Source organism: Mercenaria mercenaria, chromosome 8 (genome assembly GCF_021730395.1).
Source record: "Mercenaria mercenaria strain notata chromosome 8, MADL_Memer_1, whole genome shotgun sequence".
In the NCBI taxonomy this organism is placed as follows: Eukaryota; Metazoa; Mollusca; class Bivalvia; order Venerida; family Veneridae; genus Mercenaria; species Mercenaria mercenaria.
Window position 1 is genome coordinate 61,157,464 of NC_069368.1, and position 16,709 is coordinate 61,174,172.

Here is a 16,709-nt window from a genome sequence, read left to right on the forward strand (position 1 = left end):
ATAGTATATGAAAAGATGTGATAAAATCATCAGAATGATTAAAGCAAAGTCACCTTTGACATCTGATTGCAGTTTTGGCTTCCGTTGCACTAGTCACTACATTTTCAATTGTTCTTTGTGAAGTTACTTCCGATAAAAGTCAAATACTTCATTTGCGTTTAAATTCATACTTATTTAAATCTTTCCTGCAAATGCCAGCCATCTTGGTCGCCATCTTGGATTTCTCCATGGTAATGAAAATATGGAGCTGAATGGTTTCAAGACTGAAAACACATAAATGTTGTACATTCCAATGAGCATTGATGTTGGGTTTAAACTGTTAATTTTATACCCAACGTTAATAGTCGAATAGCCAGACATTCAATAAATTTGACCTTGAGTTTGACTTTGACCTTGAGGTTGTAGATATCTGTAAACACCTTTTCTGAGGACCTGTACACTGTAAATGCAATGCAAGTTGTTTTCAATACCATATTTTGATTTAATTCAAAATGCTGCTGACATTACCGTTTATTGCCCATTTTCTTTAATTTGGCGACCATCTTAGTCGCCATCTTAGATTTCTCCATAGTAATGAAAATATGGAGCTGAATGGTTTCCAGACTGAAAACACATTAAGGTATTAGATCACTAATAGAGAACCTCCTTTTTGAAGAGTATTCAATTTCTATCATAAACCTATTTTTACAGCAGTTCTTAGGGGTGCGTAGGTTCAAGCCCTACTGAAACCAAACTTTTTTTCCTTATTTTCCTTTTTTTACTGGTTAGTTTTTACTTCTTTCAAGACTTATTATTGGTTTTTTGTACAAAAATGGAAAAAAGCTTATAAGCGATTTCTTGGTGTTCAAAGGGAATTTACTACTTAAACATAAGGGGTAGAGTTACCCATCTTCAAAAATATTGAGTTACATGCGGTGAAAGTTCTCTATTTTGCATTCACTCTTAGATTATATATTGTGGAAGAAATTTAGGTAGGTTTTACATCTTCCTTAAGGTTATTTTTAAATGGAGTAAGCAAAATCCAAAACAGAAACACATCATTCGACCTTATTTTGTCAATGTTGAAGTATGAATTCTGTCTCATATAATCCGTTTACTTGAGGCATCATAGAAAAAATGACATTGACAATTTTATTTTGTGTTTTATAATTGTTTACCAATAGTTTGATGTTTCTTCTATTGAAATTAATGGTAAAATGATTTCTCTCAAAACAGTTTGGATAGTGGCTATCACCTTGAAATTTGTCTCTACTTGAGCTTGAGGAGATACCATAAGTTATTCAAAATTTATAAAAAAAACGGCATGGTAAAAGTTGTTTAAAATTTACAAAATAGTGCAAAACACGGTTACCTTTCAGAATATACCAAGCAAATGCCATTTTGTAAACATGACTATTAGAGACCTAATACCTTAATGTTGTACATAGCCATTGATGTTGATTTTCTCGTAAAGTGTTAATTTTATACCTAACATTAATAGTCGAATAGCCAAAAATTCAATAAATTTGACATTTTAACCTTGAGTGTGACCTTGCCCTTGAGGTTGTATATACCTGTTAACACATTTTATGTAGACTTGTACACTGTAAATGCAATTTAAGTTGTTTTCAACACCATATTTTGATTTAATTAAAAATGCTGCTTACATTACCATATTTTGTCCATTTTCTTTAATTTGGCGGCCATCTTGGTCGCCGTCTTGGATTTCTCCATAGTAATAAAAATATGGAGCTGAATGGTTTCAAGACTAAAAACATTAATGTTGTACATAGCAATGACCATTGATGTTGATTTTCTCGTAAAGTGTTGATTTTATACCTAACATTAATAGTCGAATAGCCAAAAATTCAATAAATTTGACCTTTTGACCTTGAGTGTGACCTTGACCTTGAGGTTGTATATATCTGAAAATACATTTTCTGTAGACTTGTACACTGTAAATGCAATTAAAGTTGTTTTCAACACCATATTTGGATTTAATTGAAAATGCTTCTGACATTAACATATTTTGTCCATTATCTTTAATTTGGCGGCCATCTTGGTCGCCATCTTGGATTTCTCCATAGTAATGAAAATATGGAGCTGAATGGTTTCAAGACTGAAAACACATTATTGTTGTACATAGCAATTAGCATTGATGTTGATTTTCTCGTAAAGTGTTAATTTTATACCTAACATTAATAGTTGAATAGCCAAAAATTCAATAAATTTGACCTTTTGACCTTGAGTGTGACCCTGACCTTGAGGTTGTATTTATCTGTAAACATATTTTCTGTGAACTTGTACACTGTAAATGCAATTTAAATTGTTTTCAACACCATATTTTAATTTAATTCAAAATGCTGCTGACATTACCATAGTATGTCCATTATCTTTAATTTGGCGGCCATCTTGGTCGCCATCTTGGATTTCTCCTATTTGCAAGCGAGGATAGATAGCCAAACTCACTTTTCTTAAGTAGTGGACCTTCCCCTATAATATGGTGTAGAAATATTTTGTATAACATGCCGGACACTTTTTTTCAAAATTTTGGACCTTGGCTCCCTGACTAACCCTTTATACCCCTACAGTTCTTTTCGATCTGAAAACTGCCTCTAGAAAGTCTGAAACAAACCCTGAAATATTCAAATCTTAATATCATAAAGTCAAATCAACTTACAAGGACTATTTTGCCTCCATCACCAATCAAAAAGTACGCTTCCATCACCAATCAAAATTACGTTTTCCAAATAATGCAACAATATTTTCAACCGAGACCAAAGCTATTGATGTAGCTCTGAAATTTATATATAAAAAATGTGAAGAAAAAACTTATTATCTTTTCCGACTCGCTTTCTGTTAACAGTCAATTTATAACCGAAATACGGAAATTCCATTCATTCAAAATATTCTTCAAAATGTCTATCATATTTTGTTGGATTCCCAGTGATGTTGATATTCATGGAAACAAAGATGCTGATATTGCAGCTAAGAAACATTTCATTATCACAATCTAATTTGAAATTACCACATACCGATTTTAGGCCCAATATAAACAAATACATTTTATCTAAATGGCAATCGTCATGAACAATGCTTCATTCAATAAACTTCATAATATCATACCTACTCTAGGGGAATGGCGCCAAGAGAATAGATCTGTTCGCAGAGAGGAAGTTGTTCTTTCTTGCTGTCGAATAGGTACTATCCGTTTGACTCATTCTTATCTTTTGAATAAAGATCAACCTGAATGTGTACCATGTCAAACACCGCTAAGTATTAAACATATTTTAATCGACTGCGTGGAATTTGCTACACGACGCAATAGATATTATGACGTTCAATCTTTGATAGAAATACTTGGAAATACATGGAAACGTTTCAGCCGGAAATACTTTATCGTTTTTAAAGCAGATAGAAATATATTAAAAAATCTAACATTTCATAATTTTATGTATATCTTGCAATATTATTATGTTGCAGCTGATGTTTTAACACGTACGTATAAACATTTTTACCTAACTGATATTAGATATGCTTTACATTTTTACATGGATGTTTTAGAAATGTTTTACATTATGCACTGGATGTACGTGGGCTGATGGGGAATCAGCCCTAACCCATGTAATTGTTTGTTCTCCACCTTATTGTTATAACTGAATTTTTCTTCTCTTCACTAACTTGGTTATCCACAGCATAGTGTTTTGTATATTTTACATGAACGTTTTTAGTAATGCTTTCATTTTTACATCATTATTCATGTTTCAAAATTGGCGTTTGCAATAAGACTTCTTCTCGGCGATATATATGACCATTTTGTGTCGAATCACCGTAAAACCCGACTCACTCTGCAAAATTGTCTTTATAAAAAATGATTTGAAAACGGTTGTGACATGGAAGTCCTGCTTTTTTCAATATCTTATGCGATGCCCCTTGGTTGACAATTTTGCCAGGCACAATATTAATTTTAGACGTTATCATACCGAAAGTCATATGTTTTAGCTGTAGATAGACATGGCGCATCTTCGGTTCAGTACAGCCTACAATAACGATAACGTAATATATCCATCCATGTAATAATTATACAAATTTGTTCACATAATATGCACCAATACGTGTGCACACATACATTATTATGAACGTTTGAAGTAAATATATAAAGATAAACATTTCAAGTGAATGACTGGCATTGGACATTTTTAAATTGCTGATTTCGCAAGCACCAAATAATGTATAACCAAGACGAAATTAGTTTTCTATTTACTGTTCTTTACGATTAAGCTTCATACTATAATTTTCAATTAATGCTTTCGGATCTAAAATTGAATTAATTTAAAGCTGACACCACACAGAATAACGATCCTTGCCTCAGACATGTACTTTCAAGCAGAGATGTCTATTAGAACACTTACCGTGCAATTACTTAATTGAGATGAAAAATAAAGCAAGGTTAGATACATCATCATTCAATCTTACAAAAAAGACAGTTTAACAAACCGATAATAATACGAAATGTCCCTTATTATATAATAGTGAAGATAGTAAAGTTTTGCTAGTATCAACGGTAATAGTTTGAATAGGTGTTGTAATACCCGACAGGTAAGATAAGGGAATAGAAATGTTTAAACTTACCTGCGCCTACATCTTAAAGACAATAATTAAAGAATAAAAACCGAAAATTCAAATACAAAAGCTTATTAAATATCGAGCAAACATTGTGAATAAATAGACCGATAAATGATTTGCATGGAAAACAATCTAGAGGCCTAATGAATTTATCATTTTTTTTAGTTTTAATATTAATTACTAATGTGGCTACGAATGCATTTTCTCAGAAAGTACTATATTTTTCAACTCTTCCAGTGTCATACAGCTACATTTAAGCACGCGTGAAAGAAGCGAGTGTTGGTTAAATTAATCCATCGTTTTTTACAGCATGAGTTAATTGTAAAATCAAACTTCAGACTATTTGCTCACCTAAATTCATAGTTATTTAGGCAAATATTTCATATTTAATGTGAATTTTACTTTAGTACCTAGGATTGCGAAATGTATACATCAAGTGAAATTATTTTCTTCAAATAATAATGCAATTAATACAGTTATTTTCACTTTTCATTTTAACTTGTCCTTTCTTATACTAACATATATACACAGTGTTTAAACCTGTATTTCCTACCCATATATATGTACAATTTTCATATTTTCATGTAATGCTGATTATAATTGAAAATAAAATTGAATACATCTGATTCTGTCGTGTCTCTCTTGTTTCTATTTCTGTTTTCTCTTTTCTGTTGTATTACCGCATATTCTCTTTTCCCATCCACTATTTTCTCGATACTCCATCTTAGTCTTTGCGATTTTACTGTTCCCACTACTTCTTAGTGCCTTATAGTGAGAGAGTGAGTGAGTTGGGTTTTACGGCACATCGACACAAAATGGTCATATATTGCTGAGAAGAAGCCATATTTCGGATACCAACTGTAAATCTTAAATATTTATGTAAAAATGTAAAACGTAACTAAAACATCCATGTAAAAATGTAAAGTACACTGCAAAATATAAAGCATATCTAAAATCATCCACGTAAAAATGTAAGGCATATCTAAAAGCAGTTACGTAAAATGTATATACGTATGTGTTAAAATATCAGTTGCAAACATAATAATATTGCAAAAGATGTAAACAAAAATATGAAATGTTAGATTTTGTGATAAATTCCTATCTGCTTTAAAAACTACAAAAAATTTCCGACTGAAACGTTTTTAAATAACTCTTTCAAAGATTGAACGTCATAATATGTACTGCGTTGTGTAGTAAAGTCCATACAGTCGATTAAAAATCATTCAAGGAGAGCTGAAATGTTACTGCTCAAAGACAATATATTTATTTAAACCTTCCTGGTTGCTTTGATAGCTGTCTCCAAAAAATATAGCTCTAAGACATTCAGGAAAAGTGCTTTGTACAAGTACAATAAAATTACCAAGTTTACTTTTTTCAGGTACCTCCTTTTATTAAACTTACATATAACATTTCTTTTCAAAAGAGCAACTCCAAAATGATCCTGTCATTTTACATAATGAGAAAGGCCATTAAATAACAGAACTGTATCAAATCATCTGTCTCGCTCACGTTTTTAATTATCTCCCTTTAGAGAATATGTTATATGAATTATAAATGACACTGATGAATCCCAATGTGTTGTTAGAATGGTTACCTATTTTTGATATCAGGAATATATCCAATTCATTTAATAATAGCGGCAGAGAGAGAGACAGAGAGAGAGAGAGAGAGAGAGAGAGAGAGAGAGAGAGAGAGAGAGAGAGAGAGAGAGGCAGGCAGGCAGGCAGGCAGGCAGGCAAACTGACAGACAAACATACATACTATACTAGCAACTGACATACTATTAAAAGCATTTTATCGTAACGTTACTTTTTTCATCTGTGTTTATTGTAGGTACGTTACTGCCATCAGTTGATCGTAAGTTGTATCTGGTGATAAAGCTTTTATTAAAAGGTCTCTAGTAAGGGGTCTTTGACATGTAAGAAGTCGATCGAAATCACAAAACACAGATAATGATATTTACTGTACTATATACTTATTTTGCACAAATCAAATGTTCGATATCAGCTCCTTGACACTTACGTTATCATCAATGTATATCATGTACAGGACAATAAATGATCTTTCTTAGTTATATATGTGTCTGCATAATATGTATACAATTTAGCACATACGTCTTAAGCAGTGTTATAGAAGTTGTTATTTTCTTTTTAATATTTCAACGTATGTACCGATACTTATATCATTTACTTTTGAAAAAAAAAATGTGATGCACATTACAGGTATAATTCGATTCCTTATTATATTTGTGAGTTCTTATTACAAGTTAATTTCAAATAATTTAGATTTTGAAACAAAGTGCTCTCTCCCACATTTTAGCAAACGTTGAGCAATGACTGTCTACAACTGAGTATATCATGCTTTGTTTTCTTTCTCATTTATTTCACCAAATCTACGTTACATTATAACACTTAAGATCTATCAATTTTTTGATAGTTACACAATGAGCATTAACTCTCAGTGCTTAGTTAACAAACATTTCTAAAGTTATTGACTTTTTGAATGTTTTTTATGGAAATTGTTTAAAACTGAAGTCTTTGCCAGAATTAAATTATGTAGAAACAAGTAAATGTTGTGTAATATAACCTTAATATGTTCTCATGAAGGAACGAAGTTAAATACTTCTGAAATTTTACATAAATTATATGAAAATACTAAATATTCTTTTGTAATAATGAGTAAAAAAGTGCATGCACAAGATTTAAGCGTCTCCGACATACAGCCGACATCATCTTAAAAACTTACGTAATACATATATTGGCTTGTAATTGTGTTGTTATATTCTCCAGCGCTTCTCAAAAACGTATACAATCATACAGAGTATTTTTATTGTCTCTGTTCCCCGGTTGTTACTGCTTAATACACACATTTCAAATACGGTTTCATAACATTTGATAGCAGCAAATATTATATGTTTCACTGGACATATGGCTTATCGACTTTCTACGTAGAAACGTTCAGACAAAAGGCTATTTGTAAAGAAACAAGATTTAGAAGGAATTGCAAAAGTTTCACCGGAGAAAAGGGGGGCATAGAAATATGCTGAATTCACCTGTCTGTCCTTCCGTCTGTCACACTTCGTTTCCGGTTCATAATCCTGCCATCCTCGAAAGTCATGTGGATCAGAAATATGGGTCAGCTGTGCTCACTAATAAAAAAAACTAAAAAAAGTACAAAATGAAGCTGTTTGAATTTCCCCTTAACACCTTAAGTCTCCTATAGAGGTTTCTGATAGCAATGCATGAGATACTAGCATACATATCTTTATTACTAATATGTCTTCAAGGTAAGTTCTGCACAAAGTAGTTGATGCCAACAAATAGAAATTACTCGAAAGTAAAGTCACGGTTAATGGGAATTAATGCTATCATTATTCGTCCCTGAAAAGATCGAGAAGACGAATCATTGCCATGTTCTGAAGAAAAAGCTATTTTTGTTTTAAGCAACGAAATTTCCAAGTGTGTTCGTTAAAAGTAAATAACAGTATATTACATTCAGGAAGATGTTTCCTATAAAATGCTTTCTCTAAGGCCAACTTAGCATTCTGAAAGAATGTAGCTGTATAACTCCGGAAGTTCAAAAACTGTCAGCACCGATCTTATTTTGTCATTAACAACTTTCCTCAAACGAGAATCAAATAATGTCTCGATTGTCAACCATTTTGGTTTGCGTCTTTTGAAATTCCCTACACTTTTGCTCGAAAGACAATATAATGAGCTAAATGTCACTGATATATTTAAAAAACGTGAGAGTTTGTACATTTCAATCGCAGTGTAGTTCCATAAGTCATCATAAACGAGTACATAGACTGGTTTCCTAAACTTTGAAAGCCAGTAAATTGCCATTTTTTCCCACTTTTCTGACTCTACTCTGACGAATTCCTCCCATCCTGAAAGAAAAGATTAGCATAATTACAGCAACAAGTAAATTGTTTTCTTTAAAATGCAGTTGAAACAGGAAAATAATTTGCGCATTAAGAGAGAAATTGATATATTTGAACCAATATTTTGTCAAAAAAATCGAGAACTTTTCATAACTTATAGACATATCTTAGCAATACACACTATAAAAATATTTTAATTGTAGTATCCCGTATGTAAAAATGACTTCAAAAATACACATTATATACATAAAGACACTTATAATTTGTTTATGCCACAAAGACAAACGATAACTTTAATCTGGAGACTCACTTGATGTAAGTTCTGAATTTTTCATAAAGTACAACCATCAATGCGATGGAAAGTAAATGCAGAAGATGTTGCAATAGAAACAACTGCATACATACCAGTGATGGATTAACTTAAAAATCTGTTTGAATTAATTATAAAGGTTACGTCCAATTTAAAATTGAGACGCCCTAAACTTACATTACTTACGCGAAGTCTTAAAATCGCTTTTAGGAGCTATGCCAACGCCAGGGTTCCCACTGTATTTTAATGACTGCTGCCTATTAAATTCCGCCAACAAAGCTTGGTATGGGTTTCTAAGTATCAAAACAGCCTTTGTGTAATTCAACGTAGAAACACCAATCTCTCGGCATTTTGCATGACTTGTGGCGTCATCACTAGGAATGTGAGTTTTCACGATGTATATATTTCCGCTAGCTGGACACAATTCCGAACCTTTAAAGTTCCAGTCAGTGTATATACTGCCAGTAAATATACCTACAACAGATATTAAAATACGTGTCTAATTTTCACCGTAATTGAATAAATTTCTTAAAACCTCATGTCCACGAATGAATTCGTCCGTCAGTCAATCAAAAGTGTTTCATGTAATATATTAAGCAATACAACGTTTTACACCTCTGACAACTAAACAATTTTATGTAATACTTGAAGCCACAATATTTTGTCAGTTTGTTCGTTAGCGTCTCAATCAGTCGCAGGCGTCGGATCCTGTTATTTCTTTTACAGAACAAACGTCTGTTTAATAAATGTGATATAGGTAGGAGATGAAAACGAACATTACCGATTTTATTTTCAGCTCATATGTCTATCTGTCTGTCAGTCAGAAAGGATGAGTCATGTAATGAATAATAATGAAATGTTTATCCGAAATTTCTTTGAGTTCAGTTTCATTCTTGGCTTATGCCACTACATGTGTTAACGTTTATTCAAATCTTATATGAGGACCTATTCAAAAGCAAAATTTAGAACACTTTCGATAAAAAACTTGAATATGAGTAAACTAACACTCTTCTTACTGTCGATCATCATTAACTAATGTTTTTCTACGCAAACATTAGATACAAACAACTTAGAAGAACAAATCTGAACTGGCACTTTTCCGATGTGAACATCAGACACTGCTTTCTTTGTCATTATACTTTGAAAAGGAAACAAGCTACATTACTAGCATAAATCATACGCAACACCGAAAAATTATAAGTGGCAACGAATTCAATTAAGAATTCCAAGTCAGTTCTTTTTTTTTAAAACAAGACTTAATTATATTTACTCACCTGTTACTGCCTCTATCAATTCTCTTGTCCACGTGTTTCCTGAACCTGGGTAACTAGCTAAGGCAACTAGTGGTATTGGTGTGTTCAAATACTTTGGCGATGGACAGTTCAAAGTTTTCACAAATTCCTTAATAAATGATATATTGAATAAAACTGGATTCTTCATAATTCCGCTGTGAAAACATTTGGTTATCATATTTTTCAATAATCTATCTGTCACATTTTCATATAAATTTTGTTGAATCAGAGGCACACATTCGTTTAAATTGCTTTCTTTGATTACATTTTGCATCCTTGGATACCAATTAGCAATACAGGAATAAGTCAACAAATTCACCCATTTGTCATTTTTGTAATTGTATTCAATAGTTGTTCTTTTAAACGAAGATGTACTCCTTAGATACATATTTATCATGGTCACAGCAATAAAACCAATAGCTATAACTCTGAGAACTAAATTTCCAGATTGTTTTCGCAACATATTTCCTCTAACCAGATTTTTAAGTAGTCGTGTTTATTGATAAGATAACTTCTCTTATGTCACTCTTAACATTTTATAAACATTCAACTAATATGCTAACATGTAAGTATCGATACCATACATACGTCTATCGATAAAAGAACAATAGAGTTTATTGGCTGTTTATTTAAAACCCGCAATGCAGTATTGTAAATTCAAGCTGTTTTTATCTATGTGCGTCCTGTTTAACATTCTAAGATTAATATAAGGCTAGGCTGCTTACTTAAAAAATACGCATATGTAATAGGAACTTAATACCAAAAACGTATTCGTAAAAGATGTACGTACAAGAAATACATAATCTTTCGAGGCCGATTAATCAATGAAGAGTTTAAACCGCCTAAGACATGCACCAAAGGTTACCCTTATCTCAACCACATTCATAAGTTATTGGAAAATGAAAATACAAATTGTTAGAACCAGGTGAATCATATACACATGAATTATAACAAAAGGTATGATTTGTAAATGTATATGTGCTTTGATTTCAGACAAATTGTTGTATACATTGGTGAAAGTATACCTTAGATTTTCCTTAATTTTATGTTTTACCGAGTGAATCTGGTATTTTTGCACTTATGTAAGAGCCTTTCTCAGCGTGGATTTTATTTACATTGTGTTGTCTAACTTGTTGAAAACAGGGTAAGTACGAGGTTGGCATGCCCTAAACGCGTTTAAATCCCCAGTTTCCTTTATATAGGTTACTGACCGTTCCATGGCAGTACCCTTTTTTTCAACTGGCTATCTGTCTGTCTTGTATTGTCTGTTGCGTATGTTGTTTTGTTTGTTCTGCGCATTTTTTCCTCCTCCTCACCCCACCCTCTACCGCCCCTCGCTTTTTCTTGCATTTGCGCTCCTTTTTGCATCCCCTCCCCCTTTACTTTAAGTTAGTTTTCTTGGCTCTCCTATACTTTGGCGGTAAATAATTGTTATTTCCTGCTTATAGGGGTGCGTGTGTGTGCTTGCGCGTCTAAAGCGGTGCCCTACTGCGTTCTCGTATCTAACATGTCTGTCTTTCTATATTAGTTAGTTTGATGCGGTTGTGTGTTTATCTTTCGTACATGAATGTCTACGCTATGGTGGTTTACGTTGTAGTGAAGGAACGTAGCATTCCCTTTGTACATTCATCCTAGTTCTACTTTCCACTTCAACTTCCTCCCCCAACACCTTCAAAAATTTTTACCCCTTACTTCTTCCTCCGCCCTTCTATCTACATTTGGCATATATTTTTCCGCTACAGCTGTATTTTGGCTGTGAGCCTACTTTGCAATTTTGCGGCTCTGAGGCTGGGTTTTTGGTTCTCTTTGCTTCCGATTAAAATTTGCCTTACCTTATTTTTTTCTTTTGTTTTATGTAAACCACCGACATACATTCTTGTATATATTAAGAAGAATAAGCTAAAGAGCCATGCTTGCAAGTGTAGGTCACGCACTGATGACATTCTGCAAGCAGGTGCTTGTCTTTGGCTATTCTTCAGATTAGGCAAGTGGTGTGGTTTGCATAAATAGTCTATATATAATAGCCGCCGGTTTCTTTTTGCCACGCCGGTGTATGGCAAATTCAGTCCATATTTATATGCGCTTTACAAAAATGAAAATTGCCTTAAATTGTTACATTAACCCACCTATTCTAAAGTTAGTATGTTTTGATATAATATAATTACTAGTTTTTTTGTAAATAAGTACGAGAAAATTGAATTTGCCATGGCCAAACCGATTTTGCCATGGCAAAATGCGTTGCCATGGCTAAATTATTTGTTATTTCTTTTTGTTTTGTTTTTTGTCTTTTTCTGCACAAATATCTGACTTTTACTTGGTGTCACAAGCCTAAATAAAACAGATTTTAGCATACAAGCTCATCATCATTACGTCAATATGACAGTCACGATAAATCATGTATAAATCAAATTACACTACTGCTCTTTTGTTCTCTGCGGGTTAGTAACCAAAATGAATACCTACATACCATACCTGAGCAAGTGCATGGGTATCATACCATACCTGCGCAAATGCACGGGTAACATACCTGACCTGAGCACGTAAAAAGGATGTTAGATGTGTTAGAACTGTAATTTTTATTTAATGCCATGTTATTGTCCGTATGTATTGACCTGACACTCATGAATATTCCGTATATTTACCGTAAATTAACTCTCGGTGTCTTAAGCTAAATAGCTATATAAAGATTGCGTTTATATTTCTTTAAAATTTTTCACAATGTCACATGTGCAAATAGCTGTGCGGACAAAACGTTTCGCTGCTAATCGGTATTTTTGGTTCAACTCCTGCGTACGGAACATTCCCCCCCCCCCCCCCCCCCCCCCCCCCCCCCCCAAAAAAAAAAAAAAAAAAATATCGGTAGAAATATTGCCATACTTATCTGATCAAACCTTATGGACTATAAACGTTATGGAAAATGTTGAAACAAACATCTTTAAAATTATCCTTAGATAAATAAAAAAGACTTGTCACCAGTGTTTCCAGAAAATGAATACTGGATATACAACAGAAAACAGTCATAATTCGTAAAATGTGTTACGTAGATATTGTAAGAATATAGTAACATCGATAACAACATTACATTGATTTAAAAATATGGTCTGAGGTGGTTTCGAACTCGTGGAAACTAACGTGGCAGTCAGACAGCTACCACTACGCCACCGTGTCATTAGTTTTTTATATTGGTTATTTTAGAATACAAATAGTTCGTAAAATAATGGAAGCCCCCCCCCCCCCACCCGAAAATACTGGCAAAGATTAAAGATTAATGAGTGCAAGGTCAATACTTATGGACAATAGACAATACCTACATCAAGTAGCATTTACAAAATTTAATGTATACTAAAGTCTTATCTTTTTAAATATTGTATATCTTGTCTTTTGAATTACGATCGTCATGTTTTCATTTACAGTACGCTTGAAATACATTCACGGCTCAGTACTAAACAGGGAGGAGTAGAAGAAAAAGATAATCATTTTCATTATTATTGTTAGATGATGATGATGGTGATGATGTGACGATGAAGATTATGATGATGATTATGATGATGATGATGATGACGACGACGACGGCGACGAAACCGTAAATGTAGAGCCCGAAATTAAGTTTATCATGAAAAATGTTTTATTAACATGCAACCAAAGTGTGAAGTTGATCAAACAAAAACAACGATGAAACAAATGTTCGGACTTTTCATTTTGTTAAACAGATAAACAGACGATACCATTTTCGGATACATAATTTTAAATATCACTTCATGTGAATGTAAACTTCAGAATGTGAAATATTGAAGTTGCAGAGACCATACTGGTGCACTGTTTGTTTTTCTGTAAAATCAAACAAAGAAAAACTCCCAACAAATAATCGGCTAACAAAAATGCATTTACAATGGCGAAAAGGCAGAACTTTCATAAACTTTTTTTTTAAATACCACTTTACGTATTTCAATTTACCTGCTGAAGTTAAAGTAATTCACACAATCATTTTTTTCTGATTTGGGAAAGGAAAGACCTATAAATAAATTAATTAGAAAGAACTAACAAATTAAAATGGCGTTGTGTAAGTCAGTTACCTACCTCTAAGATCGGTGTTCATGGATTGAAAATGCCCGTGGTCGTGCGGTAACACATCGAGCGCTACCGGTGTCGCGATTCGCACGAGCGCGGGTATTTTCAATTCATGAATACTTCCTACTCGGTTAGTATAGTGTACTCAACTTAGCCCAGATGGTTGACCTTTGTATTACAGGTGTATTTTTTTTTGGTTGGGTTTAACGTCGCATCGACACATTTTAGGTCATATGGCGACTTTTCAGCTTTGATGGTGGAGGAAGACCCCAGGTGCCCCTCCGGACATTATTTCATCACGAGCGGGCAACTAGGTAGAACCACCGACCTTCCGTAAGCCAGCTGGATGACTTCCTCACATGGAGAATTCAACGCCCAAAGTGAGGCTCGGACCCACATCGATGAGGGGCAAGTGATTTGAAGTCAGCGACCTTAACCACTCGGCCACGGAGGCCCCATTACAGGTATAATACATAATAAGGCACAACCTTAGTGAAAAGGAGTGTAAGTAAAACACTTAATCCCTTTGCATTGAAAAACACGAGCTGCACGAGGAAATGGAAATATAAACTTGTGTAAATATGTATTAGTGTATTCGAAAATTTTTTTTATCTAAAACCTGATCAAATGTAAATATACTTACACAGCTGCTTCATTGTTTGGCCCAGGTTAATAACCCACGTGAAATACCCGAATCTGCACGTGCATACGTATTTCGTATTTGGTTACAGACCTGCGCACGTGCACAGGTTTTTCATATTTGGTTACTAACCTGCGCACGTGCACAGGTATTTTATATTTGGTTGCTAACCTGTGCACGTGCATTCGTACCCTAGCTAGAGTTATGATACAGGAAAACACCATTGGATGCGAAGTTCAGTCAACCAAAATTAAACTGTTAACATTTTACAAACTATAGGACAACACTGACCTGTGAGATCTGACCTCTTCAGACAAAAACACGTTTATTTATAAGATGAATTATTTTTATGCCGGTCAAATAAAAATGCACTTTGTTTGACAACCTTGTCACTGTAGGTCTATATTGATAAATTCAAGCAGTGATCGTGAATTCATATTTTATAGTTTCATTAGAAGCCAATCCGCTTAAATTATTCACAATCACACCTTTCAACTATTGTAAATCTGAGATCCTCCTTTAAACGGACATAAAAACATCCGAATAAAATCTTCAAATGTTGTTACTATGCTGTGAGAGGAAATCAAAAGTTCCACTTTACGTGACAAACGTGACATATTTTACAATGCTTACAGTTTTTTTTTAATAAAAACTTCTGTGTAAATGGATTTCTGAATTTGAAATGTTAAATACCTTTGACATTGCCAAAGATGTAGAAGTACCCGAAGCAGAGACTGAGGAATCGATGCGCTAAGATTGTGAACATTTTGAAACCTCCTGTTTCTGTTCATCATTTGGCCTTTTGTAACCATAACGGCAGTACTACGGTGTCCTGTTTTGGCCATTCTTAATTGTTCTTGGATATTATCTTGAATCAGCCTAGTGGCCGTTGAAGCTCTTAAGGAGTTTATATATTTTTTATATTTATATTTATGGTAAAGTTATATGTGTTTTATGTGAGCAGCAAAATCCGTGTAAATGCGCTCCACGTAAGCGCTCAAGGCCATTCGCGCACACCATATAGTCCGGACATCTTTAATGTGTAAAGGCATGTGCACAAAAATTACACATTTTGCCGACATGTGGTTAATTGTAGATGTAATTTTAAAAAAGTAATAAATGGAAATAAAAAAATAGCGCTTAGCTCAATTACAGAGGTTTTAAGCTTTATTATGTATGTTATAGCTACGTAGGTCCACATTCGTATCAGATCAGGTGTTACAAATGAGATCGTATATGTAACAGAAATTAAGCACATATGTAATAATTTTTAAGACGAATGTGATCGATGCCTATTTTTGATGTGACATCTGATCACATTTGTCACATGTCAAATTCGATCGGAGAAATGAACAAAAAGGTGCATTTTTACATCTGAAACACATTTGTAACATGTTTTAGCTCACTTGTACGAAGTGACAAAGAAAGCTATTGTGATCACACTTTGTACGTCGTCCGTCGTCAGTCCGTTCACATTTTTCTTGTGAATACGATAGAGACAACATTTATTATTTGATTTTGACAAAACTTGCTCAGAAGTTATATATATATCTCGGTTCCTTTCGAAAACTAGCCATATCACCTTATTCTACTTGGAGTTATGGCCCCTGAGATGACAATGATTACTGATTTTAGCCAGGTGTATTTTCTTTAAATCTCATAGACATTAGTTCGCAGCACAAGGTTGGGCCCTCCTAGACTTAAGGCTTACTACTCCGTCTATGACAAGTTGTATATAATTTGTCCCAGGACATGACAACGTCCTGTTCGTCACCCAATTTGAAACAGCTCTGGATGACGAAAGGAAGCTAAATATATATGTCGCCACCGGGTTTGAACCAGTGACCTGAGCATGTGGATCTACATTTCAGCTAGTCGAGGTAACAGTAGAAGTAGCTGAAGTTGTAATCA

The 16,709-nt window shown here is 33.7% G+C and overlaps 1 protein-coding gene across 1 annotated transcript; it reads right to left on the reverse strand.

The window, feature by feature from the left end:
• Positions 1-7,852: 7,852 nt before the first annotated feature.
• On the reverse strand, positions 7,853-10,888 carry LOC123566255 (WSCD family member CG9164-like). Its single transcript, XM_045360197.2, has 3 exons — positions 10,073-10,888; positions 8,985-9,272; positions 7,853-8,494 (listed from the first exon to the last, which is right to left on the reverse strand). The coding sequence occupies exons 1-3, from the start codon at positions 10,551-10,553 to the stop codon at positions 8,142-8,144; spliced, it is 1,122 nt and encodes a 373-aa protein (XP_045216132.1). The 5' UTR covers positions 10,554-10,888; the 3' UTR covers positions 7,853-8,141.
• Between the last annotated feature and the right edge of the window lie 5,821 nt (positions 10,889-16,709).

What these genes read in the sequence shown, in the direction of transcription:
- LOC123566255 (XM_045360197.2), bottom strand. Translation starts at nt 10,553, where the DNA reads ATGTTGCGAAAACAATCTGGAAATTTAGTTCTCAGAGTTATAGCTATT. An exon ending in ATTGATAGAGGCAGTAACAG is followed by an intron (nt 9,273 to 10,072) that starts GTGAGTAAATAT and finishes TATCTGTTGTAG; the next exon opens with GTATATTTACTGGCAGTATA. An exon ending in AAGCGATTTTAAGACTTCGC is followed by an intron (nt 8,495 to 8,984) that starts GTAAGTAATGTA and finishes CTTTTCTTTCAG; the next exon opens with GATGGGAGGAATTCGTCAGA.